Here is a 27,727-nt window from a genome sequence, read left to right on the forward strand (position 1 = left end):
CAATATCGCGAGAGTCCACTGCACATGACAGTCTACAATGGCACTAAATGGTAAAGCAGAAATTTATTAAAATCCATTTATACAGTGTTTTACACCCACCCCCCAAATGCAGAGTCCTCAACATTCAGGCAACTCTGTTCTTAGAATTGCTTCCATTTCTCTGCTTTCCCCAATATTTCTGTTTATATTCCTGAAAATGATGCATTTAATCACACCACCTTCCTAAGAACAATCCCTTTAAGATCTCAAAACCTTGCAGAGAGTGAAGAGAGATAAGCAGAGAACCTTCTCCCAAATGCAACGCCTCATGACAGGTGTAGTGCAAGAGACACAGGACGTGGCCCTCTTCCGAGTGCTCGAATGCCGGCAGAGAGCGGGGCCCTAGCTGCGGAGTGTGGCCAGCCGGGACTGCATGGCCTCCAGGGCCTCCTCTTCCTCTTCATCCTCAGAGGCAGCCATTGCTCCTGAAGGTTCAGGCTCTGGAAGGGCATCGGTCACTTTACTGGGTGCTTTGCCCAAGGCTCCTGAACGGAACGAGAAGGAACAGGTTAACAACGCAGTGGTGAAGGGAGAGCTCCCTCGGGCCTCCCTGCCTCTCATTCCTGGGAGAACCCAACAAGACACAAAGCCAGGTAGGGAACAAACTGTTTTGGTGGCATTTTGCTCACAAGGATAAAGGCTCATAGCAACTTGTCACAATATCCAAGTTATAGTAAGTATTGTTGAAGCAGGGTTCTCACCCTGTTACCCAGGCTGGTCCTGAACTCCTGGGCTAAAGGAATCCTTCTGCCTCAGCCTTCTGAGTAGCTGGACTGTAGGCTTGTGCTATCACAGTAGGCTCTAGGTGATAGCACGTAATGGTAAGGACTTTAAGGATCGTGGGCCTTGATTCTGCTGGCTATGGTGGCACAAGCCTACAGTCCCAGCTACCTGGGAAACTGAGGAAGTTCGAGCCCAGGAGGTCAGGACCAGTCTAGACAACATAGGAAGACCCCATCTCTGAAACAGAAGACGCTCCCAAATTCCTAAATACTGCTGATAATTTAATTTTACCCTATGAGTAAAACATTGTTTCTCAACCTTTACAAAAAATACTTTTGGAATACCTTTAACAAACAAAAATTAAATTCTATCATTTTTTTTTTTTTTTGGTCTTTTTCCTTTTTATCGGTACCAGGGATCGAACTCACGACCACACACTTGCAAGGCAGGCGCTTTGCCACTGAGCTAAACCCCAGCCCCAAATTCTATCATTTTTATTAACACGTTCATGATGGGGCCATAATTCATATTCTCATGCTGGGCAGCTTGAACCACTGGTGTACAAAAGCAGTCCCTCTGGGCCGCTTTTTATTATTACTTTTACACAAAAGTGTGTATAAGACTTTTTTCACATGATATATTTTTGACATCTCTCCATGTCAATGAGTGTAATTTTGTATAGGTTACAAAGTATACTACTAAAATAGACATAGCACAACTAATTCAATCAATATTCCAGTATTCGGCATTTTCTTTGTTTCAAAAGTTCAGTATTAGAAATAATGCTACTGTAGCCACCCTTGTCCATCTGTCTTTCAGCACACCTTAATTTATTAGAGCAAATGACGGGCAGAAGTCAATCTGCTAGCACCAGGGCTTTTGATAGCTTCTCCCAGACTGCTTTCAAGAAAGTCCCAATGGCAGGGCATGAAAATAACACTCCCCCTCATCATCATCATGGAAACTTTAGAAGACAGCTACATTGTGCTTATTTTTTAAGAAATAACTCACATACTCTAAAATCTGAAAATGGAGGAGAGTTACAGCCTAAAACATAAAGCAAATGGGTATTTCAGTAAATGCACAAATAAGGGCCCACAAAAGGAAGAAGCCGGAGGAATCTAAGGGTCATACCCGCTGTAATTTCAAAGAGGATTTTGTCAATTTCCATCTCAGCCTCTTCTTCCATTTCTTCTTGATCGTCCATGCTTTCAAAAGTGTCCTCCAGCATCTCTTCTATGATCCCAGCCTAAACATAGAATAAACATCACTTCCACTGACTATGTTTACTTCAGACATTCCTGCACACCAGCTAGAAGGAGCGCCAGTCTCTCCACGTCCAGCCCACCCTTTTCAGGATGGCAGCCAAGACAGGCAGCCAAAGGGAACACTGGGTACTGCCCTCTCTTCAGAAAGACCAGGCCACGAGAAATGGCCCTCCGAATTCAGCACCAAGGTTGGGGAAACAGGAATCTAGCACAGCACCGTATTCCTCTCACTGCCAGACATTTCCTGCTAATCAAAATGCACACATAAAGTCACATTCACGGTCACCCCGGTGGACCCCTAAGGCCTAGCTGAACATAGGTAAAAGGGTTAATACATATTTATTAACAGAGCCCAACTGTAATAACCTTTCACATTCTAGAGGTAGAAGTCGGCATTCACTTGTTTATTCATTCAGTCAGCAAGCATTCATCAAATTCCTTCTCTCTGCCCCATAGGGCAGGCAATGGGGCCAAATGGAATCACCAAGATCAAGTGCCTGCTCGCGAGGAGCTGGGCCCCTCGGAGGCTTTGTGCGTGCCCAGGGACGTATCACAGATGCACCCACTAGGTCTCTACTGGCTTTCTGTCAGTCTTCACAAACTGCTCTGCAGTATGGCCATCCCTGTTCTAAAAACAGCTTTCCCTACACGAGTTACAACGAGCAGGCGGAAGTCCTCCCCGAGAATCCAGTTCTAGATGCGTCATCATCGCCAACCTGGATACACACTACTTTAAAGAACATACTTTAAAGGCCAGGCCCCGGCCCTGAGGCTGGCAGGCATTCATGCGCTCTCTGTGTGGTTCTCCATCTCTCTCCCTTCCTCCCCCGCCCCTGTCTCTCTTTCAGACAGGATCTCTCTGTGTAGCTCAGGCTGCCTCTGAAACTGTGATTCTCTTGCTTTAGCCTCCCAACTGCTGGAATTACAGGCATTTGCTGCCATTTCCTGACCCTGCTCCCATCCAACGGCTGCTGCCTAAGAAGTTCTCATTCCAGAGATCTGGGCCCTGGGCTTTTTATGGTGTTTTTCTCTTCTACTGATTTTCTTTTGAAGCCCCTCTCTCCCATGCCCCATATCCGCTATAATAATTCAAATTTACAGATGAAATTCCCTCCAGGGGAGAGGACTTCTGCACACTAGAAAGTGAGGTACACACTTCTGGTTGTCAGGCCCTAGGGTCGAAACATGAACCAACACCTGTGCAAAGAAGCCCTTCCCACTTCCTCTGTGGCCGCTCAATTTACGGTCAGACACACCTGCGCTCCAGCTCGTCCCCATCAACCCAGGTGAGCTCGGTAAGCTGCCTGTCAGCTCGGAGACTTAAGTTTCCTTCTGTGTGGAAAGGGGTGGCTGAGGGAACTGGACAGGACCGACCGAGCACTGTGCCATCAGCCGCAGGGCTCGGTAACAGTGCCTCTGTATCCCTGTCCCTGGCCGAATGCCATTAGTATCCCTGCCAGACCCTCATCCTGAGGTTGGCAGTGTTTGTGCGCTTTTTACTTGATTCTCAGTTGCTCCCCTTTTTTTGGTGGTGGTTGGGGGCAGGATCTCACTACATAGCCCAGGCTGGCTTTGTACTGGTGACCATCCTGTTTGAATCACCCATGAACCTGAACTATATAGGTGTGTGCTACCACACCTGGTTTCACTCTCCCTTTTTTTAGCTGTTTTTTTTTTTAATTTACAATGGGCCAGCAAACTCGGCCTACAGGGCCAAGTGTGACCTGCTGCCTGTTTCTGTAAAGTACTGTGGGTCATGCTCGCTTGTTTAAGTATTACCTATGCTGATTTTACACTATTGAGCAGAATTGTGTGATCATGACAGACATGCAGGCCACAGAGCATAAAAAGTACCTACTCTCTAGCATTTTACAGAACATGTTTGCCAACGCCTGGCCTAGCCTGACCTTTCTTGCCAGTTTCACAAACATTCCCCTGGGAAACAGCATGGAACCAAGGTTTCTTTTGTCTCCTTGCTTGTATGAGATGAGCACCTGCAAATCCCATCTCCTTGAGCCCTCAGTGATCACTCCCTGGGTTCCCGACCCTCTCCCCAGCTCTGGGTATACATGTAGGAATATGTCACGGTCCCTCCAAGCCTCTGCCACGCTCTAGTTGAAAATGATTTCAGCCAGAGCTAACAGCTGCTCCCCATCTTCAAAACCATCTCACACAGCAGCCGCAGTGTGAGCTACGCCCACTCACCCCACCCCAGCGCCCACCACTTGCTGAGAGGGATGCTCAGTGTTTGGGAGGAACAGGGCTAGCCCAGGTCACCTTCATCATCTCCTTGGACAGCTCCCGCATAGTGGCCTGGATTTCTGGGATCTTCACGAGACTCTGCATGGCCTTCATTACTTCAGTGCTCTTCTGCAGGGACCCGGCCACTCGCAGGACCGCTGAAAGGGAAGGATTGTTCAGTGGGCCGCAATAAGGAGAGACCCCAGCTGTGAGCCACTTCAACACAAGAGAATGGGAGCGGCATGTCCTAACATACAGAATATGTCTTTGTGCTAGACAGAAAAGAGACTGATTTTTCTAAGTTGTGTGCCACTTAGGCTACCTCTGGATGAATTCTCGAGCATCCACAACAATGACCCATCTGGATTGTGGCCTGGGTCTGTGGCTGACCACTCAGTAACTGACATCCAGGGACAAGAAGTCATGAATGGGAGCATGGCTCTCACCCTTGTAAGGGCCACACTTTGGCTACCCAAGCAGAGCTCAGTAAGCCTTCCAGCCAACAACTGCAGACACAGTACCTGTGTCTGCTCAACAAGCTGCGGAAAGGTGGTCCAGCTAAGTTCTGCTCACCTGAAGTCTTCTGCCCAGGTAACACTGCAGGTTCACAGTGGGAGCACTGGCTGCTGCCCTACCCCAGCGGGAGCCCTGCTTTAGCCGACCCTGGCTGAGAGGCAAGTCCAGGTCATCATATATCGGTGAAGCATCGTCTCTGGCCCTGCCCTCCGTGCAGCTGAGTAGCAATTCCAGAGACCGCACCCAGCCTTGGAGCCTGGTATGGTTCAGATCTAAAATGTTTCCCCCAAACCTCATATGTTCAGAGGCAAGGCTTCCACAATGTGACTGGGTGATGGGGCCATTAGAGCTGACCCGATCTCAGAAGTGGAGCCAGCTGCAGGTGGTCACGGGGTGTAACCTGAAAGGGCGTGTTCTGATCCCTGGAGACATTCCTGTTTCCTGGCTGCCATAGGGTTGAACAGCTTTCCTTTGCTACTCTTCCCACTGGGCCATTTCTGCCTTGGACTCAGCTGACCAAGGACTGGAACTGTGAGACAAAGTAAGTCTCTCCTCTTTAAGTTCCAGGTATCAGGTACTGTGTCTCAGCGATGATCAAGTGACTATGACAGAGCCCGTCATATGTCCTGGCCCAACTACAGCTTCCAAGCAACAACAGCACAGAGCCAGGAAAAAGCCTACAGTGCAGAGTCCAGCCAGATGCCTCAACAGCAGGGTCCTGCCCGTCTCTCAGGGAACCACACGGTACACACAACCTCAGAGCAGAGTGACCCGCTCCAACTAAAGAACCCAACGACTGCCGGTGCTGTGCTACCAGCCAGTCACCCAGGAGCTCCAGCTAAACTGCACAGGCCTCTCACTACCAAAGACTGGCAAGACGTGGCCATCTTCTAAAACGTGCAGGCATCAACACAAGGACAAAAGAAACGTGAGAAATGAAGGAAACATACCACTGCCAAAAGCAAGAAACTAAGCCCCAGGAACAGAACCAGAAGAAATGAAGATCTGAAAGTGACTGACAACCAATTCAGACACATCCTCACAGAATTCAGAGAACTCGAAGAAAATGTGGATAGAAAAATTAAATGAAATTTAGACAATAATTAATGAACAAATAAGTTTGACACAGAAACAGTAAAAAGAAATCCTAAAGGGAAAGAATACAATAAAAACATGACAAATTCATCAAAAAGCTTCAAGAACAGATTTGATCAAGCATAAAAAAGAAATCAGCAAGCCCAAAGACAGGACATCTGAAATTATTCACTCAGAAGAGAAAAAGAATAAAAAAGAATGCAGAAGTCTTTTGGGAACATCAAGTGAATAAACCTTTGCACAATAGGAATTTCAAAGGACAGGGAAAAAAAAGGTCTATCGCGTATTTTAGGGAAAAAAAATGGCTTAAATTTCCCCAAGTCTGGGAAAACATGACAACATTTAAATACAGAAAGCTCAGAAGTCACTAATCAAATTCACCCCAAAGCGTAGTTCATGAAGACACAGAAAGGAGGAGTAAGAAACATCACATTCAAGGGAGCCTCAATACGGCCCTCAAAGGCTTTCTCAGCGGACATTTTCCAGGCAAGAGAAAAGAGGAGGTATTCAAAGGACCAAAGTGGGGGAAAAAACCTTGCCCAGCAAGAATACTTTACCTGGCAAAAACGTCCTTCAGAAATGAGGTAAAACTCTTAAACAAAAGCTAAGGAAGGTAAAGCCTTGCTTTACAGAACTGCTAAAGGAAATTCATTAAGCTTAAATAGAAGGCTAATTAATAACAAAACACATGAAAATTAAAAAACCTTAATGGTAAACATAACACGCATACTCAAAATTCTCTAACTTTGTTAAGTGGTATGTAAAGCGATTTTGTCCTACCAGCAATGTTTAAACACACAACTTGTAACTCTGGCTACAATAAACTGTTAAGAGATACAAAATACAAAAATGACTGTAAATTTTGACATTAAAATCATAACTGTTAGCAATAAAAAATAAAGGTATAGAGTTTTTATATGTAGTTAAAGGCAATTTGTAGTTGCTATCCAACAACTTAGTTTTATATTACAAGAAAAGTATAAACTAATATCCCCAATGAACACAGATGCAGAAAGTCTCAACAAAGTATTAGTAAAGTCAAGAATACATTAAAAAAAGAATGCATTAATAGAATCATTCATTATAATCAATTAGGATTTATCCCTTGGATACAAGGATAGTTCAGTGTATACAATAACTATGATATACTACTTAAAAAATGAACAATAGAAATCATATGACCATCTCAATAGATAAAGGAAAAGCATCCCTCTCATGATAAAAACTCTAAACAATGTACCTCAAAACAAACAAAGGTCATATATAATAAACCTGTAGCTAACACCACCCTCAATGGTGAAGAGCTAAAAGCTTTGCTTTAAGGTCAAGGACAAAACAAAGATGGACACTTTCTTTCCAACACAGTTTTGGAAGAACTGACCAGTACACTAGGCAGGAAAAAAATTAAAACCACTAATGACTCCATGAAAAACTATTAGAATTAATTAATGTATATGGTGAAGTTGCAGAATATAAAATCAACATAAAAATCAGTAGTTTCTATCCACTAATAATGGACTACTCAGAAAGGAAATAAAAGATACAATCTCCTCTACAATAACCAACAAAACCAAAACTAAGGAGGTATATTTATTAAGGCAGTGTGAATTAGTACAGCCATTATGGGAAACTCTATGGAGGTCTTCAAGGAACGAGAAACTAGCATCAACCTAGTAATCCTACTTCTAGGTTATGTATACAAAGGAACTGAAACCATTCTATCAAGAAGGAGAGCTTAACTCCCTGTTCACTGCAGCACTGTTCATATAACCAAAAGATGGTTGGTGTTGTGGCTTGTATCTACAGCCCCCTCATCCATGTGCTTGTAGGTGGGACTTTGGGGAGTTACTGGATTGTGGGCACAATCCTGCATTATCTTGCTGACAGGTTTAGCCCAGTCCTTCCACTGACTGGTTTAGCACAGTTCTGATGAATTTAGTGAAAAGGGAAGATCCACCCTGGGAGTGTATGGCACCAGCCAATAGGCTTGCAGCCTGGATGGAATAAAAAGGGAAAGAAGAAGGAAGGCTCACCACTTCCTGCCTGCCACGCCATGAACTGTTTCTGTGATGTCCTTCTACCATACCACTCTGTCTTGAAGTCAACTAAGGATTGAAACCTCTACAAACTGTGAGCTAACATAAACCTTTCCTTCTCTAACTTACGTATATCAGGTATCTTGTCCCAACAACAAGAAAGTAAAGACAATGGAAACAGGGCAGAGGATTTAGCTCAGCAGCATAAGCACCTGACTGGCAAGCTCCAGGTCCTGAGTTTGATCCCCAGTACAAAAATTTAAAAAGACAATGGAAACAATTTAAGTGTCTACCAACAGATGAATGGATAAAAAAAATGTGATATACACAAAGAAAAGGGAAACCCTGTCATTTGTAACATGAATGAATCTACAGGACACCGTGCTAGGTAAAATAAGGCAGACACAGAAGGCAGATGCTGTAGGCTCTAACTTGGTATGTAAAATCTAATGAATTCAGGAGCATGGAAACCGAAAACGAGGGGTCTGACAATTTCCAAAAGTATGGGGAAGGAAGAAATGGAGAGTTTTTGATCAATGGGTACCAACTTCCACAAGGAGGAAGAGCTGTTTTTGAGATCTACTGCAGCAAGGTGACCGCAGTCACTACTTGGCTACAGTCAAGACCCTTGAGCTGCCTGTACCCTTTGGCTCCTGACAATAGTGCTAGGATCATGGTTGTACAAACTGGATGTTCGAGTCTCTGCTTTCAGTTCCTGTGGGTACGAAGTGCAGTTGCTGGATCACAGGGTAATTCTATTCCTGCCCTACCTTTGAGCCTCTCCTCTAATTCTGTCCCTCAGTCAAAACACGCTCATCATCTGTCTTTTCTTGCAAGGAGCTGCTGTCAGTGAGCTGTCACCTGCAAAGCATGTAATCATGACAGCATATTAATAGCCAACAAGGCCTACCAAATTTCCCCTCCTCAGAGCATATGCATTTTAATAGAATACCTTAAGGGAAAGGACATCCAGAAGGCAGCCACAGGCTAGGGTTGGGACATGGGTAGGGGACACTGAGGGCCACGCGGAACAAAGACTTCTCAGGAACTCTGATTACACTAGTCCTGGTTTTCTCTCTCTCCACTCCCCAGAATACACACCCTCTCCTCCCTTCTGCCGTCTCCCCAGGCCCTGTCCTGTTATCCTTCCTGCTGTATTTAATCTCCCACTCCACTATAAATCTTCTGAGCACCCTCTGGGTCCTCCCTGCCAGCACTGTGTGTAGGTGCTGGGGAACAGGGTGAGCTAAATAGCCAGGGGTCTCACAGAGCCAGTGTGGTCAGCCCAGCAGCCTCCTTCCCGCCTTAGGTCTGTTTCCCGCAGGGGGTTTCAGCGCCTTTTATTAACAGCACAGAGCATCTCAAGCCCCCCTTGCAGGCACTGTCAGTGTCCCTGCTCCCACTTCCTCCTAAGGAGGCCACCCCATCAGGACCCACACGGTGACCCCTCGAGCCCCCCTCACATCGTGCAACAGCAGTCTCCCCGCACCGGCAGTCTGCACCCACCAGGTGCCAGGGCTCGCCACAGCCTACGGCAGGAATTAAATACCTCAGCAGAACTCTCAGAACTTCGCTCCAACTTACCTTTCCAGCCCTCCCTCCCACCACTCCTCTTAATGTGCCTGTCACATGCCTCCTGACTCAGCCTGAAACATGTCACCGCCTCTGTGCTCTTAATCCCTCTGCTCAGATGCCCCCCTCTTTCCCCTGTCCTGGTGGTGAGCTCGGAACACCCTGCATCTCCATCGTCGCTGCAGCGTGGCTCTCTGACCTTGGCTTGACAACCCGTGTCTCCTAACAGCTTTAAAAAGTCACCTGGTCCCCCCAGCCCCTTTCCTTAGTGGCCCAGCCTCATGGTGCTGTGAAGCACTGCGCTAGCTGTGACCCCACACCTGTGCCCACGCCGGGCGCTCAGGCTAGAACCCCACACGGGGACTCGACAGCTCAAGCTCCTCACGCTTTCCTCGGCCTCGGAGGAGCCTCCTTGATTCTGCACTTCCCTTTTACCATCTCCCGGTGTGTGGATCTGTTTGCAACCATAATATCTGTATTTCCTGGATTGGTAAATTTGTTATTTTGATTCTTATTAAGTTTATTCCATTATTTGCTTTCCACCCCTCACCCAGAGGGCAGTGACTCAGCCTGTAACCTTCACAATTTCAGTTCCAGTACCCAAATATGTCTAGCACGTAACAAGGACTAAAAGATTTAGTTATTTTACTAGTTGGTAAATTCACGGGTTGTTCTTTGTAGCTCAGTCCATCACCTGAAAAGTCCATCACCAAAGCCTACACTTAATTGAGCCTCTTTGGCCTCTTCCCTCGCTTCTTCCCTGTCTTTTCTTCCTCTCTTTACCGTGTTTTGTTTTGTTTGTTTGTTTTTGAGACAGGGTCTCACTACATAGTTAAGACTGGCCTTGAACTCACTATGTAGCCCAGGCTGGCCTCAAACTTGGAGTGATCCTCCTGCCTCAGCCTCTAGGGATTAGGAGCATATGCCACCAGCTTCCTCTACCCCTTTCTTAGAAAATGAGGAGAGGGATAGGGAAGAGGGGACCGACTGGGAGAAGGCGCTCTGTGAAATGACAGAAAAACACAGAAAACTATCACTGCTGCATCAATGAAGCAGAAGCAGGATGAACATTGTTTTAAAAAACAGATCAAAACATTTTCTTAGAAATAAAAATTAAGGTAGCCAAAATAAATAATTCAAGAGAAGAAATAGAAAATCAAATTGAAGAAATGTCTCACAAAGTAGAACACAGGCAAAACTGATGACGATAATGATGGTTAAGTATTTAATACCTACATAGAGAGTTACCATATGCCAGGCAATAAATTAAGGGTTAAAACGACCCTACAAGGAAGGAACTAATATTATCCTCAAAATGGAAAATAGAATAGATAAGAAAATTAAAGGGTCAGTCTGGGAAATTCAACAACTCACTGAGACCATCTGCTTTCAAAAGAAACAGAGAACAGTGGAAAGGAAATCACAGGTAACATCCAAGAAGGGAAAGGAGACAAGTACCGGAAATGAAAAGGTCCACCAAGGGAGAGGACAGAACTCTTCTCCTGGGGAAATCCAGGTGGAAACGCAGGTTGAATTCCCAGGGGGACGCACAGGAACGGGGGGCAGGCCAGCCAGTAGGGCTTTTCAAATTGCATATGGTTGAGCCTGAAAGATCATACGCAGGTTTTTGGTCACAAATTGGACTCCTCGAAGCCAATGTACTCCTTGAAGGATCACGAGCCTCTAAATAAGCAACATGACAAAATAGGCTACAATCCTACGTAAGAGTCAATGACTTAACACAGGCTCTTCTTCCATTCTAGCTGATAAAGAAGTTAACAAGTGCTGGAAACACCTATCCTTTGCCCTCTAAGCAAAATGTTTGTTCTCTGTTTTTAAATAAAAACCATAAAAATCTAAGAATATAACTGTATCTGTGACATAACATTATCTTCCCTTCATATTATCATGCACTGACATGTACCTATGTACAGATACATACAACTTGGTATGTCATAGAGTAGTGAAGGCAAGGATACAGAAAAGAATTATTAACTACTGCTGCAAAAATAAAATACAGTGTTAGTAATTTAATGTTCAAACAGGCAGCTCTCTGAAAGCTGACATTGTCAGACAAGGAAAAATTAGTTTAAAAATTACACAATTTTCCTGATCATGGAGTGTCATGACGTGAAATCCAGCAATACTATTATTCTTTATTCAGAATGATTTTAACTTGCTTTAGTTTGTTTAATCTAAACATAAATGAAGACATGGATAACTGCATGTATGTTTAAGTGTATAGGATGGACAACCATGTTACTACGTTTTTGTTGGATAGTTGAACAGAACTGTTTGCAGTCTCGCTGTATGAATTCCCACTTTACATGTTCCATTTTTGTATCTTGAACAACTATTTGTAAAACAACAATATGTAAACATCAACTAGTGATTTCTGTGCATTTTTTTCTCTGAACGTATGTATTATTTCTACCTATTTTGTTTTGTTTAGCCTTTCTTTAAATAAAATTTTTTAAAAATTACACAATTTTCATTATATTTCTCAGAATATTAAAAAGATGTGCTCACATTTAATAAAATAAGTTTCACTGCTTCATCAAGTGTTCTTATAAGCAACTGCCTTCCCCCTTAGTGGTGAGTACATGGCAGTGAAGGGCACAGGGACTCTAAGGACATTCGGGGCTGCTATCTTGCCTGGTGTCCAGTTCCAGCAGTTTTCCCACATGCTTTTTACACATCGAGCACAAATGTTGATATAATGACAAGGGCAAAAAGTATCTTAGTATTATTAGGAAAATAGTTTGACCTTATAGATTCCCTTGAAAGGAATTCGGCACTCTTAGATACCCCATGGGGTAAACATACATGGCTGTATGTTTACTGTTCTAGGTAGAACACGTGCAAAACCGCTGCATCCCAATGTAAGTCTAATGAGTGTTGACACTACAAGTAAGAAGAGATCAAAATTATACAGACAGCGCAAAGACTGCACTCCCACAGTAACCACAGGAACGAGTGACACTACCGCTAGGAAGTCTGTATAATCATCCATATGTGTCATATAAACTAATAGACCTTTTCAAATTGCTAAAGGATTCTGCTTACACTTACTCTATTAAGGTGTACCGTAGAGGAGAACAATTACCATCACTTGAACATGTTAGCATGTTTATTTCTTTGCAAATATTAACTAAGCCAGTGTTTTTGGAGACAGAGCAGTGTCATGCACTGCACATACAAGGTTTCTGGTTCTAATGAGAAGAGACAACATGCAAGTTAAAAATAATTGAACAAGTTAATTTCAGATGCTGATAAGAGGTATGAGGAAATTAAAGGGAATGGCAGGATAAAAATGGGACGGGGGCACTTAGAGGGTCTCACTGAATGCCTGACATCTGATCTGAGACTTGAATGACAAGGACAAACGACCCACTCAGAGAGGTGAGGGGCAAAGATTCTATCACAGGAGCAAGCTCTGCCAGCCCTGGGAATACAAAGGCTAGCATAGTTTAAGATGAGGTCAGAGCAACTGTCTTAAGAGATCAGAGCAAGAATTTGACTTCACATCTAAACACAAGGAGAAGGGCACAGTGTTTAAATAGAACACTGTAACTTCATATGTATTCATGTAAGGAAGATCATCTGATGCTGTGTGAGGTGCACTGCAGCTGAAGGAGTCCACAAAGCCAGAAAACAAGAAAACAAGAGACTACCATAGTCCAGGCAGGAGACCGTTGAACCACGATGGCACAATTTGCAAAACTGCCAAAACTTCCACAATAAGTAAAATATGGAGAAAGAATGACAGAGCTAAAAAAGGAAAAACATTAAAGATTAGTACTAGTTTTTTGGCTTAAAGCAATCAGGTAGAATGGTGGTTTTATTTACAAATATGCGGAAGACTGGAAGAGGAGCAAGTGATTGGAATGAAATGAAAGGAATGAAAATCAAGTTTTGCAGATGAATGTTACCTTAAGACATCTGAGTGCAGATACCAACAATTTACTGACAGTAACACAAGAATAACTATATTTTACATATGCACAAGACCCCAACTAAAACAGCATAAGGAAAAAAAAAACCCGTGACACACTTGTCATTCCAGTACCCTGAGAGGCAGAGGCAGGAGGGTTGCAAATTAGAGCCCACCATGGGCAACCTGCTCAATAGGTTTAGCAAGACCCTCTCAAAATTCAATAAAACAAAACAAAAACCAGCCTCAGATGTAGCTTAATGTAAAGGTCCATGGTTCAATTCCCACCATTTGTATTTCTTTGTATGTATATACATACAGGACAGACCTGAATCTGCTCTCACTACTCAAGGAAGCCCATACTGATCACAACAGTGACATCAGCATAGAGGGTGACAGTCGAGGAAAATGCCACTTTACCAAGCTGGTTCTTCATCCCCATGAGCACGGAGTTCATGTGTGCCTTGGATGCGTACAGCTTGCTCACGGCCTTCCTCGACCTGACCACCTCCTTGGCCAGAATCACGCAGACATCCTTCTGGCCCTTCTTGGCAGCATCTTTCACAGACCGTTTCACTTTCTCTTCTTCTCTCTGGATATCTACATTTAGAACACCAAAAGTCAAGAGTAAATCAGACTTCGCAGAACCCCAGTCTCTTTACTGTGAAACATATCTACTAAGTAGGAAAACATTAGAAGATATAAATACAATAAAAATATTTAGCATGGGGAGTAATCATTATTTCCAGAAATATCAAAGTAGTTTCAGAGTGAAAAAGAAAGCCATAATCACAAAACATTTGACAAAATTTCAAAAACAATTTTTGTGAGCCCATTCTAAGCTTTATTGTTACTGGTACTAAGGAGCTTTAAAAATGCATTCCAGGGGCTGGGGATTTAGCTCAGCGGCATAAGCACCTGCCTTGCAAGCAGGCGGTTGTGAGTTCAATCCCTGGTACTGATAAAAATAAATAAATAAATAAATAAATAAAACAGAACAACAACAACAACAAAAAAATGCATTTCAGAGCTTATTCTTTTTTTTTTTTGTCTTTTTCCTTTTTATCGGTACCAGACTCACGACCGCCTGCTTGCAAGGCAGGCGCTTATGCCACTGAGCTAAATCCCCAGCCCCTTTCACAGCTTATTCTAATAAGTGGCATTCTCACAATGAAATGAACATAATCAATAAATTTATAAAGAACAGCAACTTAAGGAAAGCATAAACACATTAAAAGTATTGTATTACCATTGACTACAAGTAAAATATGTCAGTACTACATGCTGTATGGTCAACAGGATTTTTTTTCAATTTAAAAATTTTAAAATGTAATAAAATACATACAACAAAATTTACCATCATTCTTTTTTTCTTTTCTTTTCTTTTTTTTCTCATGGTACTGGAGATTGAATCTAGGTCCCCACATGGGCTCCACCACTGAGCTACAACCTCAGACCCTAAAAGGGGTCTTGCTAAGTTGTACAAGCTGGCCTCACAATCATGGTCTTTCTGCCTCAGCCTCCCACCTGGCTGGGATTCAGGCATGCAGCCCCATGTATCGCTCCCTCACCAAGCTAAGTTGTACAAGCTGGCCTCACAATCATGGTCTTTCTGCCTCAGCCTCCCACCTGGCTGGGATTCAGGCATGCAGCCCCATGTATCTCTCCCTCACTGGTGAGCGTACAATTCGGTGACAGTAAACACACTCATACCACTGTGCGCTCGTCACTACCATTCATCTTCAATTCAGTGAGCCAACCAAACTCTGCTTGTAGCCACTTTCTATGTGCTACAGGACAGAAAGTGTCTCCAGGTATAAAGCAAGATCATCTTAGGGCTGTTTTGCTTCCCTCAAGAATCCCAATCCTATAAAGCCCTGTCTTCAATCCCCAGTAAGAAAAAAAGAAGAAAAAAATCTATTTTATTTAGGAATGTATATTCCTCAATTTATAGTCAAGCTAATATGCAAACAGAGTAATGAAAGAGTTGTATCCCTTATGCACAATTTATTCAGTCTGAACTCCACAAAAGATATTTCTTTATTAAACTCCATAAAAGACACTTCTTTATTCAGAAGGAAGAAATTTCTTTGGTTCTTACAAAAGTTTCTTTTAATTTATTACCTTTGTTATATTGATTATAGAACTAGAAAGCAAAGTAATTAGGACAATTATAATTAATGTGGGAATAAGGTATAATATAGACTGTTTTCTTTTAATGAACAAAAGGTTGTAGAATAGAAGGCATAGAATGATAATGTACCTCTTATTTGTCTGTCAACGACTCTCATTTCTTTTCTTATCTTCAATGACCATTCATTGACCTGGGAAAAAATTTAGGAAAAGTAGTATCTAAGAGAAGTCACTGATCAGCCTTAAAAAACTTTGCATTAATTCTACATTCAAGGGCCACGGATTTAGCTCAGCGGCATAAGCACTGCCTGGCAAGTGTGAGGTCGTGAGTTCAATCCCTGGTACCGCAAAAAAAAATCTACATTCAATAAAATTAGGTAATACAAAAAGCTTTTAGACCCCCACCTGTCTCTATTTACATTGCACAGAAATTCCAAGCTATTTAAAACTTAGAGCTGAAATCAGGCTACAAAGTCCTTACCTAAGACTTTAGAGGAAGCAGACCATCCTGAAAGTACACAAAGATTTTTCAAGAGGCCAATGAGAAAGATAGTTTTAAGGGTTTTGAAGAGTTACATTTTTTTTATATGTAATATCAAAAATCACTCTGGCTGTTTCATGAAAATTCCTCTTGTCCTTCTCCCCTTAGTGTCCCCTACCCACTTATACTTGCCTGTCAGATAAAAACCCTGATACACTAAACATAAGAGCAAATAGGAAACACCGGTGTGTTGAGGAAATTGTAAATAATGCCAGTGATTACCAATTTATTATGAAGTTTTCTAATTTTTCACTTTTCAAAATATTACAGGAAAATCTGAGTTGTCAGCTGTTTATCATTGAAAGTAAATTTTATACTGAACCAGTGAGCTTGCTGGCATATGACTTAGAAATAACTCAAAGACCTGAGTGACACAGCCATAACAAAACTTCCATTAGCATCTACATATTTATATAAAAGCGGTCTCTCAGCACTTAAGTGTACTAAACAAAACAGGGATATAACTGATATGAGCCCTATATTTACCCACGGAGTAGTCATCCATGGACACATGAACTATGGGCCTTGAAGAATTTGTATGGTTAGATTTCTTTAAATAAACCTCACCTTTACTGTTTGATAATTACTTAACAAAATTTATAAAACATTTATATGCAATAATAACTGTAATAACTCTACTCTCAAGTTAAAATTATATGGTGATACAATCTTTTAAGTTTTTAATTAGGTGAGGTTTGTGTACATTTTTTGAAGCAAAGTCCATTATCATGCACAACCATTTTAAAGTACACAGTTCAATGGCATTTTGTGTATTTACAATGTCCTGCAACCACCAACTCCCTGGACTCCAAATCTTTTCACAACTGTCATGTGGTCACAACTGTCACTCCAGCTACTCTGGAGAGGAAAGCAGGACTGCAGGTTCGAGGCCAGCTGAGGCCGCTTGCCAAGACCTTATCTCAAAAAATAAAAAGGGCATGGGATGCAGCTCAGCAGCTTGGTGCCACTGGATTCAATCCCCACAACTCAAACAGACAACTTCCGCAACACCGCAGAGCACACTACACCTCTTAAATAATCTCTTCCTATCTCCCTTCCCTGAAAACCTCCAATTAGCTTTTTTTTTAAAGGTTTTTGAGACAGCCTCGCTATGCAGTTCAGGCTGGTCCTTGACTCACTATGTAGCCCAAGCCCACCTTGAACTCTCAGCAATCCTACTGCTTCAGCCTCTTGAGTGCCAGGATTACAGACATGCGCCACCACGCCTGCCAAAGTTCTTTATTATATTCAATGTGCAGGGTGTGAGGTATTTCACACCTTCTTGATTTACATTTTCCAAAAGAAATAATGAACATATTTCCATGTGCTTTTTAAACATCTGTATATTTCCTGTATCTTCTGTTCCCCTTGACACAGGGTCTTACTAAGTAGTTCACGCTGACCTTGAACTATGTAGTCCACACTGGCCTTGAACTCACGCTGATCCTCCTGCCTCAGCCTCATAAGTGCTGAGATTACAAAAGTATACCACCACACTCAGCTTCTCCTCTGTTTTTGTTTTTTGTTTATTTTTGGTACTGGGATTCAAACTCAGGGTCTTGCACTGTGCCGCTGAGCTACATCCCTGGCCCTCTCCTGTTCATTTTTATTTATTTACTTTCTGTCCATTTTTAAACTAGATTTTTTTGCAGTTAAGTTGTGAACATTCTTTACATATTCTGATAGTAGACCTTTATCAGATACATGGTGATGCAAAATTTTCTTCTCATTCTATGAACTGTCTTCACTTTCTTGATAATGTGATTTTATGCACAAAAGATTTTAATTTTTATAAAGTCTAATTTATAGCTGAGGATTTAGTTCAGTGGTGTAAGTGCCTTCCTGGCAAGTGCGAGGTCGTGAGTTTGCTCCCCGGTACAAAAAAAAAAAAGTCCAATTTATCTAAAGAACTTGTTTTCTGAATTTGTTCTTTTTTTTTTTTTTTTTTGTCTTTTTCTTTTTTATCTGTACCAGGGATCGAACTCACGACTGCCTGCTTGCAAGGCAGGCGCTTATGCCGCTGAGCTAAATCCCCAGCCCCTGAATTTGTTCTTAATTATTACTTAAATGTTACTTTGGAGAGGTCTTCCCTGACTGCTAGAATAAGTTTATAAGCTCCCCATAGTGTAATTACACAGAACCTATCCCATCTCTCTTTTTCACAGTACTCAGCATACCTATAATTAGTATAAGCTCCAGCAGGTCAGATACCTTTTCTTATTCACCAAGTCCTTGCACAATGCCTGGCCCAAAGAAGACACTCAATTTCAGTCATAAGTAACTGTTATGTAATAAAAATCTCTATAAACTTTCTAAGTATATGCTTAAGTGTCAGAGTAAGTTTAATAAAATCTGTCAAAAAGAAAAATTCTTTTTAAACTTATGAAATCAAAAGAAAAACTTACCTATGAGAAAAACCAAGTGTGTGCAGTCACGCCCCAGACCAGTGCTTCTCAACCTGAACTACACATAAACGTTACCCAAGAAATTTTTTAAAATACCAATTTATTGGATTGGGAATGGGACCGACAATCTCTCGAGCTGATTCTAATGTTACAGTTAAGAAATACAGTCCCAGACAGAGAGCTACAGAAAATGTATCAAATAGTCTTGTAAGTGTAAAGATGACTACAGTTAAAAGCCTGGGGGGCACGGGATCTCCCTTAAAACAGATGGAAGGAAATTCAACAAATATTCACCTAGTGTCAACAGAATTTCAGTAATAAAAGAAAGGTATTTACCCCATAAGGAGAACATAATGTATACAGAATAAATAACAGCATATTAGTAAATCAGATAACACATTATGAAAATAATAAGAAACCCACAGAAAGTTTCACACTATCAAAACATATCCTTTATTCTAATTCACTCACAGTCTGCTATATGCCAGGCAAAGTAGGCAAAGGAAACTAAAACCAATAATAAGAAGAGCTGAGACAAATGGTACAACATATGGGAAACAAAATGATTGAATTACTGTTCCATCTTTCACTGAATTTAATTTCAGGCTGACTGAAATAAAAACAGGATGCAAAACTGTCTTCTTAAAAAGAGGACAGTGCGGGAATGCATTATTTATGAGTTTAGGTTACAAGAAGATTTCTAAAGATACAAAAGCAATAACCATAAAGAAAAAGGCTGATTTTTAAATTAATTAATTTTTATAGCACTAGGTGATGAATCCAAGGCCTTCACACTGAGCTAAATCTCTCCTTTTCACTAACTACGTTGCTAAATTGCCCAGGCTGGACTTGAATTTATGATCTTCCTGCCTCTGCCTGCCCACGTGCTCAGACTACATCCATGTGCCACCACGCTCTGCTTGATATTTTTATTTACACTGAAATTAAGAATCTTTATTTTCCATAAGACTAAAGAGAGCCAGATGCCTAAGATCTCTGGGAGGCTAAGGTAAGAGGATTGGTGTCAGTTTGAGACCAGGCTGGGCCACATAGTAAATTCAAAGCCAGCTTGAATTACAAAGGGAGACCCTGTCACAAAAGAAAAACAGTCACAAATTGAGAGATGTTTGTAACCACATAAATGGTAATAAATAAAAGGTTTTAACAAAGACTTTGTGTCCAAGATATATAAAAACTTCTTATAAAAGCAAATGTCTTTTTAAAATGAATCCGGCCAGGCTTGGTGGCTCGTGGTTTTAATCCTAGCATCTAAAAGGCTGAGGCAGGAGGACTGCCAGGAGTTCAAAGTCAGCATGGGCTGCATAGTGAGTTCAAGGCCAGACTGAACAATATAGCAAGATCTTATCTTTAAAAAAAGACAAAACAGAAAAGAATTCTGAGCACCGGGTATGAAAATTTCCAAGACAATTTCAGTTTCTGGATGATGTCATTTTCTTCCAAAGATAACTTACATTTGCTCCTGCCAAACATCTAGTGTAAGTGGGTTGGCATTTGGTTCTCAATTAACATTTTTTTTTGAGACAGGATTTCTATGTAATCCAGGCTGCTCTGAACTCTCTATGTAGTACATGTTGGCCTCAAATTCTTGATCCTTCTGCTCACCTTTCAGACCTTAATCCAAAGAGACAGACAGAGAGAGAGAGAGAGAGAGAGAGAGAGAGAGAGAGAGAGAGAGAAAGATTGGCTGCAACTGGGCCTCAGCATTTGTGAAAGCCAGTGTATTTCCAGCTCTTCATTACTGCTAGAGTGTCTCCCTTCAGCATCTCAAACAAAAGCCCTTGATATTGACTAGAGTTTCTTATCCTTATGTGTCATGAAATCTGATTTTTTAACTCCCCAATCACAGGGTCTAGCAAAATTTCTACTTAAATTCTCAGTCTCACAGTCACTGCACCAGAAATTCAGAATATCTCTTTAGGGGGAAAGTGGTCTCAAATGATTGAGTTCCTATAAATAAGCTCCCTCCTTTTCTAGCATCTTGATTTTCTAGGATCTATCTTGGTAGCTCGCAGCAATTTCAAACAGTTCTGCCAGTTATTTTTGGCAGAAGGGTTGGTGTGATGTAATAGTCTACAATCACTTTTATGACTTTTTAAAAAAATATGATGGTAAAAGACACCTTACCATTAGTTTCTTTTTTTTTTTTTTTTCATTTTTATCGGTACCAAGGATCGAACTCACGACCACCTGCTTGCAAGGCAGGTGTTCATGCCGCTGAGCTAAATCCCCAGCCAGTTTCTCTCAAAGTACTCCCCTTCTGTTTTGAGCGTATTTATCCCATCATTCTTGCCACTTTCTGAAGCAGTTCTGGAAGCCCTCTTTCCTGATTATCTTTAGTTGTGCTGTTGTGGCTGTCTTAATGCACTGAATTGATTCAAATTGTTTACCTTTTACCGTCACTTTGGCTTTGGAGAAGAGTCACAAATCACATTGTGCCAGATCTGGTGAATATAGTGGATGAAGAAGACACACCATTTTATTTGACAGGAACTGTTGTCAGTGTTTTGAATCAATTTGGGAAATGGAGGCAACCATTAAAAGACACTACGGAAAGCAGACCTCCGGAACTGCTTCAGAAACTGAAAAGAATGTCAGGATAAGTATGCTCAAAGTGAGGGACAAGCAGCCGGGCATGGTGGCGTACTCCTGTAATCCCAGCACTGGAGAGGCGGAGTCAGGAGGATCACTGCAAGTTCAAGATCAGCCTGCGTTACAAAGTGAGCTCAAGGGCCAGCCTGAACTGCATAGCAAGACCCTGTCTCAAAAAGATTTTTTTAAAAAAAAGTGAGGGACAAGCATTCTGAGGTAGATTAATGCTAGTGTATCTTTTACTGTAATTCATTTTAAATTTAAATATTAACCAATTTTTTTTAACAGACCTTGTACTTCCTAGTTCTGTTCCATTAAAAGGCCTAAATGCAGGGACACTCCAGTAACAACAAACATGAGCACCTAATTTTGGTTTCTAAATAGCACTGCTATTGTAAGAAACCAATGCACTTTGAAAAAATAGCTGATTTCAGGTCCAAGGCTGGAGGATATTTACAAATGATGGTAAGATATATTATGATAGAAAGCAAGGAAACACTCAAAAACCAGTAAGATTATGTGGCCTGTAATAGATTCAATGATCAAATTTATAGGCACAATATTCTAGCATCAAAGAGAGTAACAGAAGTGACTATAAGACCCCAAATACATAAAATCCGTGAGTCTGAAATGGTGCTTATGAGAAGTGGATAGAAAAAGTCTTTCACCTCACAGAAAGTTACTGTACCAATTCAGAAAACCCTGAAACAACATAAAGTTGGTTCAGAAAAGAGAAACCAATAGAAAGTATTTTTGTGAAAGGTTAATGAGGAACTTCACATTCACAAGATACCAAAGCTACTACCTTTCAGATTGCTTTCTAGAAGTGTTTTAAAAGAAAAATTCTTTAGACAAATGAAATTTAGTAAAGTTTGAGCAAAGCAAAACAAAAACTAATTGTGAATCAGGTAGCTCCCAGAACCACAGCAAACTGTGAGAACTCCAACCAACAGTATGATCAGACAGCATTTATAGAAAAATGGAGGTGAACACAGAAAATAATTTAATTGTATATAGCTTAGTCAACCACTTTGGTTTCAATTTAACTAGTTGTCTACCAGGCCTCTTGCAGCCAACCAAAGCTCAGTACTTTGATTAAATTATATTGGTTTGGCTGGGTGTATTGTGGTACACCTGTAACCCCAGCACTCAGGAGGCTGAGGTAGGAGGAGGGTTGCTGTGAGTTTGAGGCCAGCCTGGACTACATAGCAAGACCCTATCTCAAAAATAATAAAAAATTAGTTTGGTCCATTGGGTCCAGTGTAAGCATGCAGTCCAAATCCATGGCCTCATACAAAATTGCTTTTAATAGCAATACAAGGAAAGTATAACAACACAGAGCTCTAGCTGTCAATAATTTCAAATACAAAGCATGGTCTTTCACTGGCTCTTTACCTAAAAACATTTTAAAAGGCATATGGGGAATACTTGGGGAAATTTAAATATGGACTGGGGAGTCAATAATATCAGGAAATTTTTGTTAGGTATGTAGGAGAAATTTTTGTTAGGTATGTAGGAGAAATTCCATATTTTCTAAAGATGTAATGCGAAATGTTGTGTCATAATATCTACAATGTGCTTCAAATGACTCATCTTAAAAGCATTAATCAAATAATGACAAAATGCTATCAATATTTGAATTTTGGAAACATATTTAGTACACATACATCATGAAAAAATGTATACACATTTCAGCAGTTTGCCATACAAATAAATGTCTGGAAACTAATGGCCATTACTTTGAGTACCTTTTATAACTGTAGAGACTGAAGGTAACTTATATTAATCTCAATGTCTCAATAAATTTAGTATTAAAATATTTATGCAAGTTTTTCCTTTTATGATGCACACAGGTTTTGATGGATTCTATCTATCTATCTGTGTGTGTTCATCATTTACTATAGTATGAATATGTGTCCTCCAAAATTCTGTGTTCAAATCACAAATCCCCAAGTGATGAAATGAGGCAGTAGAGTCTTTGGGGAGATGATCAGGTGTGTAAGGAACAGAACTAGTGTCCTTATAAAATAGGCTCCCATGCCAGTGTATAAGCATACCTTGGCAAGCTTCAACATTATGCTGGCCAGGTAGGTAATACAGAAGAAAAATATAGTGTATATTTTTGCTAAGGACACAAAGTAAAAGAGAAAACTATTTCTGAAAAATATTCCCCAGATCTTTCTCCTGAACTATTCAAAATTGAGCTCTTTGGCTCATCTTCCTTCACTATCACCATCCCCCTCAAATGTACTGTTCTTAATTCTTTCAATCTCAGTTCATAGCACGGCCATTCAAAACATGAATAGATGGGTCTGGGGGTTTAGCTCAGCGGCATAAGCGCCTGCCTTGCAAGCAGGCAGTCCTGAGTTCGATCCCTGGTACCGATAAAAAGGAAAAAGACAAAAAAAAAAAAAAAAAAAAACATGAATAGATTTGACTGGGGGTGGAGTTACAAAAAAGCCCAAGAATCATCGCTGCACTTTTGCACACAGTAGGTCAGCAAACTGGCTATACTGAAATGATCCTAAAACTCACCCCATCCACTCCATTCCTTCTGATAAGCTTAAGACCCATACCATCTCTTACCTGTGCCACTAAATGACCTTCCTATCCAAGCTTCATCCCTCAAATTTATGCTCCAAACCATTGTTCTGAATGCTTCCCATCCTTAGGTCTTTGCTAATCTCTCCTTTGTCTTTCTCTCAAATTTTGTATCTTAAAACTATCATTACTCCTCCTGCCCCCTCAGTGAGAACAGAAGTTCATCTTCCAGTCATTCTGAACTTTTTTTCCTGGTTCCTCTAATCTATGTTCTATACCTTGCACATAAAGTTCACTCTCCTTAGAGTATTTCCCTTTGCCTACTCCTATACCCATCCCCCCACCTGGTTAATGTGCTTTACGGCAGGGCCCAAGTATGCTACATTAGTTTTTCCACCCTGGGACAAAATATCTGACCTACACAATTTAAAGGAGAAAAGGTTTGTTTTGGCTCAAGTGTTCAGAGCATGATCAGCAGAAATGGCATGGTTAAAGGGCCTGGCAGAGGAAACTTGCTCAACCCATAGTAGCCACGAAGCAGAGAAAGCAAGATGACCACTAAAGGGGAGCCCCTATGACCTAACTCTTCCACCTGGGACCCAACTCCTAACAGCACATTCAACTAAAAACTAATCAATAAATTAATCCACTAATAAGTATAGCACCCCCATAATCCAATCACTTCCAAAAGCTCCACCTCTGACCACAAGACTTTTGGTGGACATTTTAGATCTAAATTGAAACACCCTGCTTGATCAGCCCTTCTTCCCAAATTAGTCACTCTCCACTGTGACATCACAGACCTTGTTCATATTACTTTTCTTATCTTCCTAAGTATTTGTTCACATGTTGGTCTCCTCTAGTAAACTTTGCATTCTTCAAAATTATCATCCAATGACTTATTTTTGTGAACCTGGTCCCAACACAATGAACATGAAAGTATTTCAGTGAATGTCTGTTGCATGAACTAAGTAAAAAAAAAAAAAACAAACAAAAAAACACCATTTTACCTGATTCATACAGCACAAATCATTGAGCAGAACCTCAAATCCAAGAGAAGACTGTTGGGTAGAACTTTATATCTTTGTGGTTTCTACTCCAAGATAATTACAATTTTCTAAATGTACTATAAGGCACTCTAAACCTCAGCAGATCTGGCCTAGTCTTAAGTTGGACCCTTTATGACAGAACAGGTTACACTACTAAGATGTTCCCATCAAAGTGCTTGAGATGTCTGGAGCTAAGACTTCAGTCTGTAAAGACTTCTGATATAGCTAATGTTTCCCAGTATTTCTTGAAACATTGCTCATTACAAGTACTTGACCTTAAAAGCTTATTTAACCTTATTTTGACATTGATCTTACAACATTTATTTAGTTTCTATTCTATGATGGGAATATCACCCATAATGTATCTCACTTGCTTGGTCTGACTTGTCACCATGGTCCAGATGATGGCAAGTTCAACAACTGTCACAGCATGACACAGCAGCAACTGGCCTTTGCTTATACTATGCCACAATAGTATAAGGATACTATGAGGAACCACAGGTCAACATACTCCAGCCCCCAGTGTAAATGTATCCCAACTCAAAAGCTGTCCAGCTGGGAGTAGAGTACTAGGTCAATTTCTATTTCTCTTTAACCCCTCTTCCCTCTAATATTATTTTTAAAACTTTCCTTTAGCTTCTTTTATGAAGTTGAACATTTTCTCTTTCAATCTATTAAAAACAATGCCAAACATTACTTTTTTTTTTTTTGAGACACAGCCTTACTGTGTAGTTCAGACTGGCCTTGAACTCACTATGTAGCCTAGGCTGGCCTCAAACTCAGGCAATCTTCATGCCTCAGCCTCCCAAGTGCTGCAATTACAGGTGGGAAGCACCAAACCCAGCTTGATCTTTTTGGTCTGATGTAGAATTTACTGGTGATATAATTTACAAACTGTATGACCCTAGAAAAGTCATGCCTCATTCCACATATGTAAGTGGCAACAATAACTGCAGTGTACCTACTTACTGATGTTGACAGTTCTCAAGAGTGGATTAACACACTTTATTCCAAGCAGTATAGCTAGTAGTATAAGTGAGGGCTCATTCTGTGTATTCTGCAGAATACTACTACTACTCAAGAGCAGACCAGGAGACATCAGCATCACCAAAGCATCATTAGCTGAACAGACATCTGAGGCCCAAAACAGACTCAATTCCAAAAAGAATTCAGACAAGATCTCTGGTGATTAGTATGCATGTTAATGCAGAGGCACCTACAATGTTTGAAAAGGTCCTCTCTGCAACACTCACATTTCCACAATGGAAAAAATCTGAAATCCTTTACTTGCACTTTTTGAGATAGGAGCTCACTACATTGCCCAGGCTAGCCTCAAACTCCCCCTTCAGACTCCCAGGTAGCTGGGATCACAGTCATGTGCCACCAAGCCTATCGTAACATCCTGTGTTGAGTAAAGATCTTACCTGTTCAGTTTTCTCCCTGATAGCTTAAACTTGTAGAGCTTAAATGAAATAAAAATGCGTAACAACATTCTGCAAACTTTAGAATACTATGCAGATGTAATTCTGTGCTATGTGCAATTCTAAGATGCTTGTTATCATACAAGTATTTTTGACAGTAGTGAGAGATTATTACCTTTAGTGTGTGGCCCTAGCTTGACCACTCCAAAGCTGATAAACGAATCTGCAGAAACAGTCTCATTACTGTTGAAAATGGTCTCTAATGTACTGCCTATGTAACACTTTGGCCATCTTCAAATGATAAATATAACTGCTAAAAATAAAATATCCATTTATATTCCAACAGGGTAACGTACAAGTGAAAGCCAATTAACAGAGAATGGCAGAGATAACACAGGCGATTATTTTTAATATGGTCTGAGCGTTGGAGAGCCTTTCTATAGTAAGGTGCATACTAATAATCCTGGGTTGATCCTGACAGAATTAAAAATCTGATTCAGGTCTTAGGTGGGCCCTGGGATGTCTAATCAGCCCCCAAATGATACTGGTCTAAACTTAGTAGCAAGGCTGTAAGAATATAAAAAAGAATGAACCCTCACGACCACTATCAGCTCAAACTTTACATCTTTTAATCGTCAATTGTTCTAATATTGTTGACAGCGGAAATGACTAAGGCTCAGAGAAGTTAATGTTCTCGTGATTACAGAGGGATATGGGCAACAAGAATTCAAACTTGGACGACTCGATAGAGCGTTTTTAGCCATTCGCCTTTCACATTAATTCATTTTATAAGGAGATCTGGAGCTCACAATCCGTGCAGAGCTATTTTCGGTATACTCTTCTTGGTCGTATCCCTGCTATAATTACTGCGCCTGTGGAGTCAGTATGAGCTCGCAGGACTGGGAAAAAGGGTGAAAAGCCTTCCTCTCAACATTAACATGGGTAAAGAAGCAGCGGCAGGTGCAGGGACCCTCTGGCGGTCGTGACCAGGTCCTCCAGGCAAAGCTTCAGACAGGGGTTGGTCCGCCAGGTGGTCCGTAGCCCGGCGCCAGGGGCGGAGCCTGCGCTGGAGAAAGGTTCCGGGCGGGATGTACCAACGTGCGCAGGGGGAAGGGTTTCCAGCAACCAACACCGCGTCGCTGCCTCGGCGCCCTACGGGGAGTTTGAAGAGCTCTTAACACAGCCCTCAGTTCCCTGGTCTATAGCGGAGTACCAACACCTCCTCCTACCCACAGCAAACTTCTTGGAGAGCCTTCACCAGGCCTTCGGTCGAATGGGAAGCCCCGGAAATGGGGGCCAGGTGGTAGGTGGCCGGCCTGAGAGGAAAGTGTCCCGTCGTTTGTCAACACCACTACAACCCACGCAAACCCACCGACTTATATGCCACCGTCGTAACTCTTACCATCTCTTTGGGCGGCTTCTCCTGGGTTTTTCCAAACAGCCCCATGGCGAACTGAAGTCGTCTTGCCCCTTCTGGCTTTCCGTTCCCTGCGCCAGGCAGGTCACGGGCAGCCGCTTGGGCGGGGCCGGAGGAAAGGATGGGAATCTAGACGCCCGGAGAAGGGCGCGGCGGCAGCATGTGTGGTGCGCACGCGCTACGCGC

General features: G+C 41.6%; 1 protein-coding gene across 1 annotated transcript; it reads right to left on the minus strand.

Annotated features, from left to right (window-relative positions):
* Window positions 1-44: 44 nt before the first annotated feature.
* Chmp3 (charged multivesicular body protein 3) lies at window positions 45-27,727 on the minus strand. Its single transcript, XM_005003307.4, has 6 exons — window positions 27,527-27,727; window positions 15,688-15,748; window positions 13,845-14,024; window positions 4,308-4,429; window positions 1,897-2,011; window positions 45-524 (listed from the first exon to the last, which is right to left on the minus strand). The coding sequence occupies exons 1-6, from the start codon at window positions 27,569-27,571 to the stop codon at window positions 382-384; spliced, it is 666 nt and encodes a 221-aa protein (XP_005003364.1). The 5' UTR covers window positions 27,572-27,727; the 3' UTR covers window positions 45-381.

This window comes from Cavia porcellus, unplaced genomic scaffold (assembly GCF_034190915.1).
Source record: "Cavia porcellus strain 051 isolate PalLab524CR breed Dunkin Hartley unplaced genomic scaffold, mCavPor4.1 scaffold_18, whole genome shotgun sequence".
NCBI classification, from domain to species: domain Eukaryota; kingdom Metazoa; phylum Chordata; class Mammalia; order Rodentia; family Caviidae; genus Cavia; species Cavia porcellus.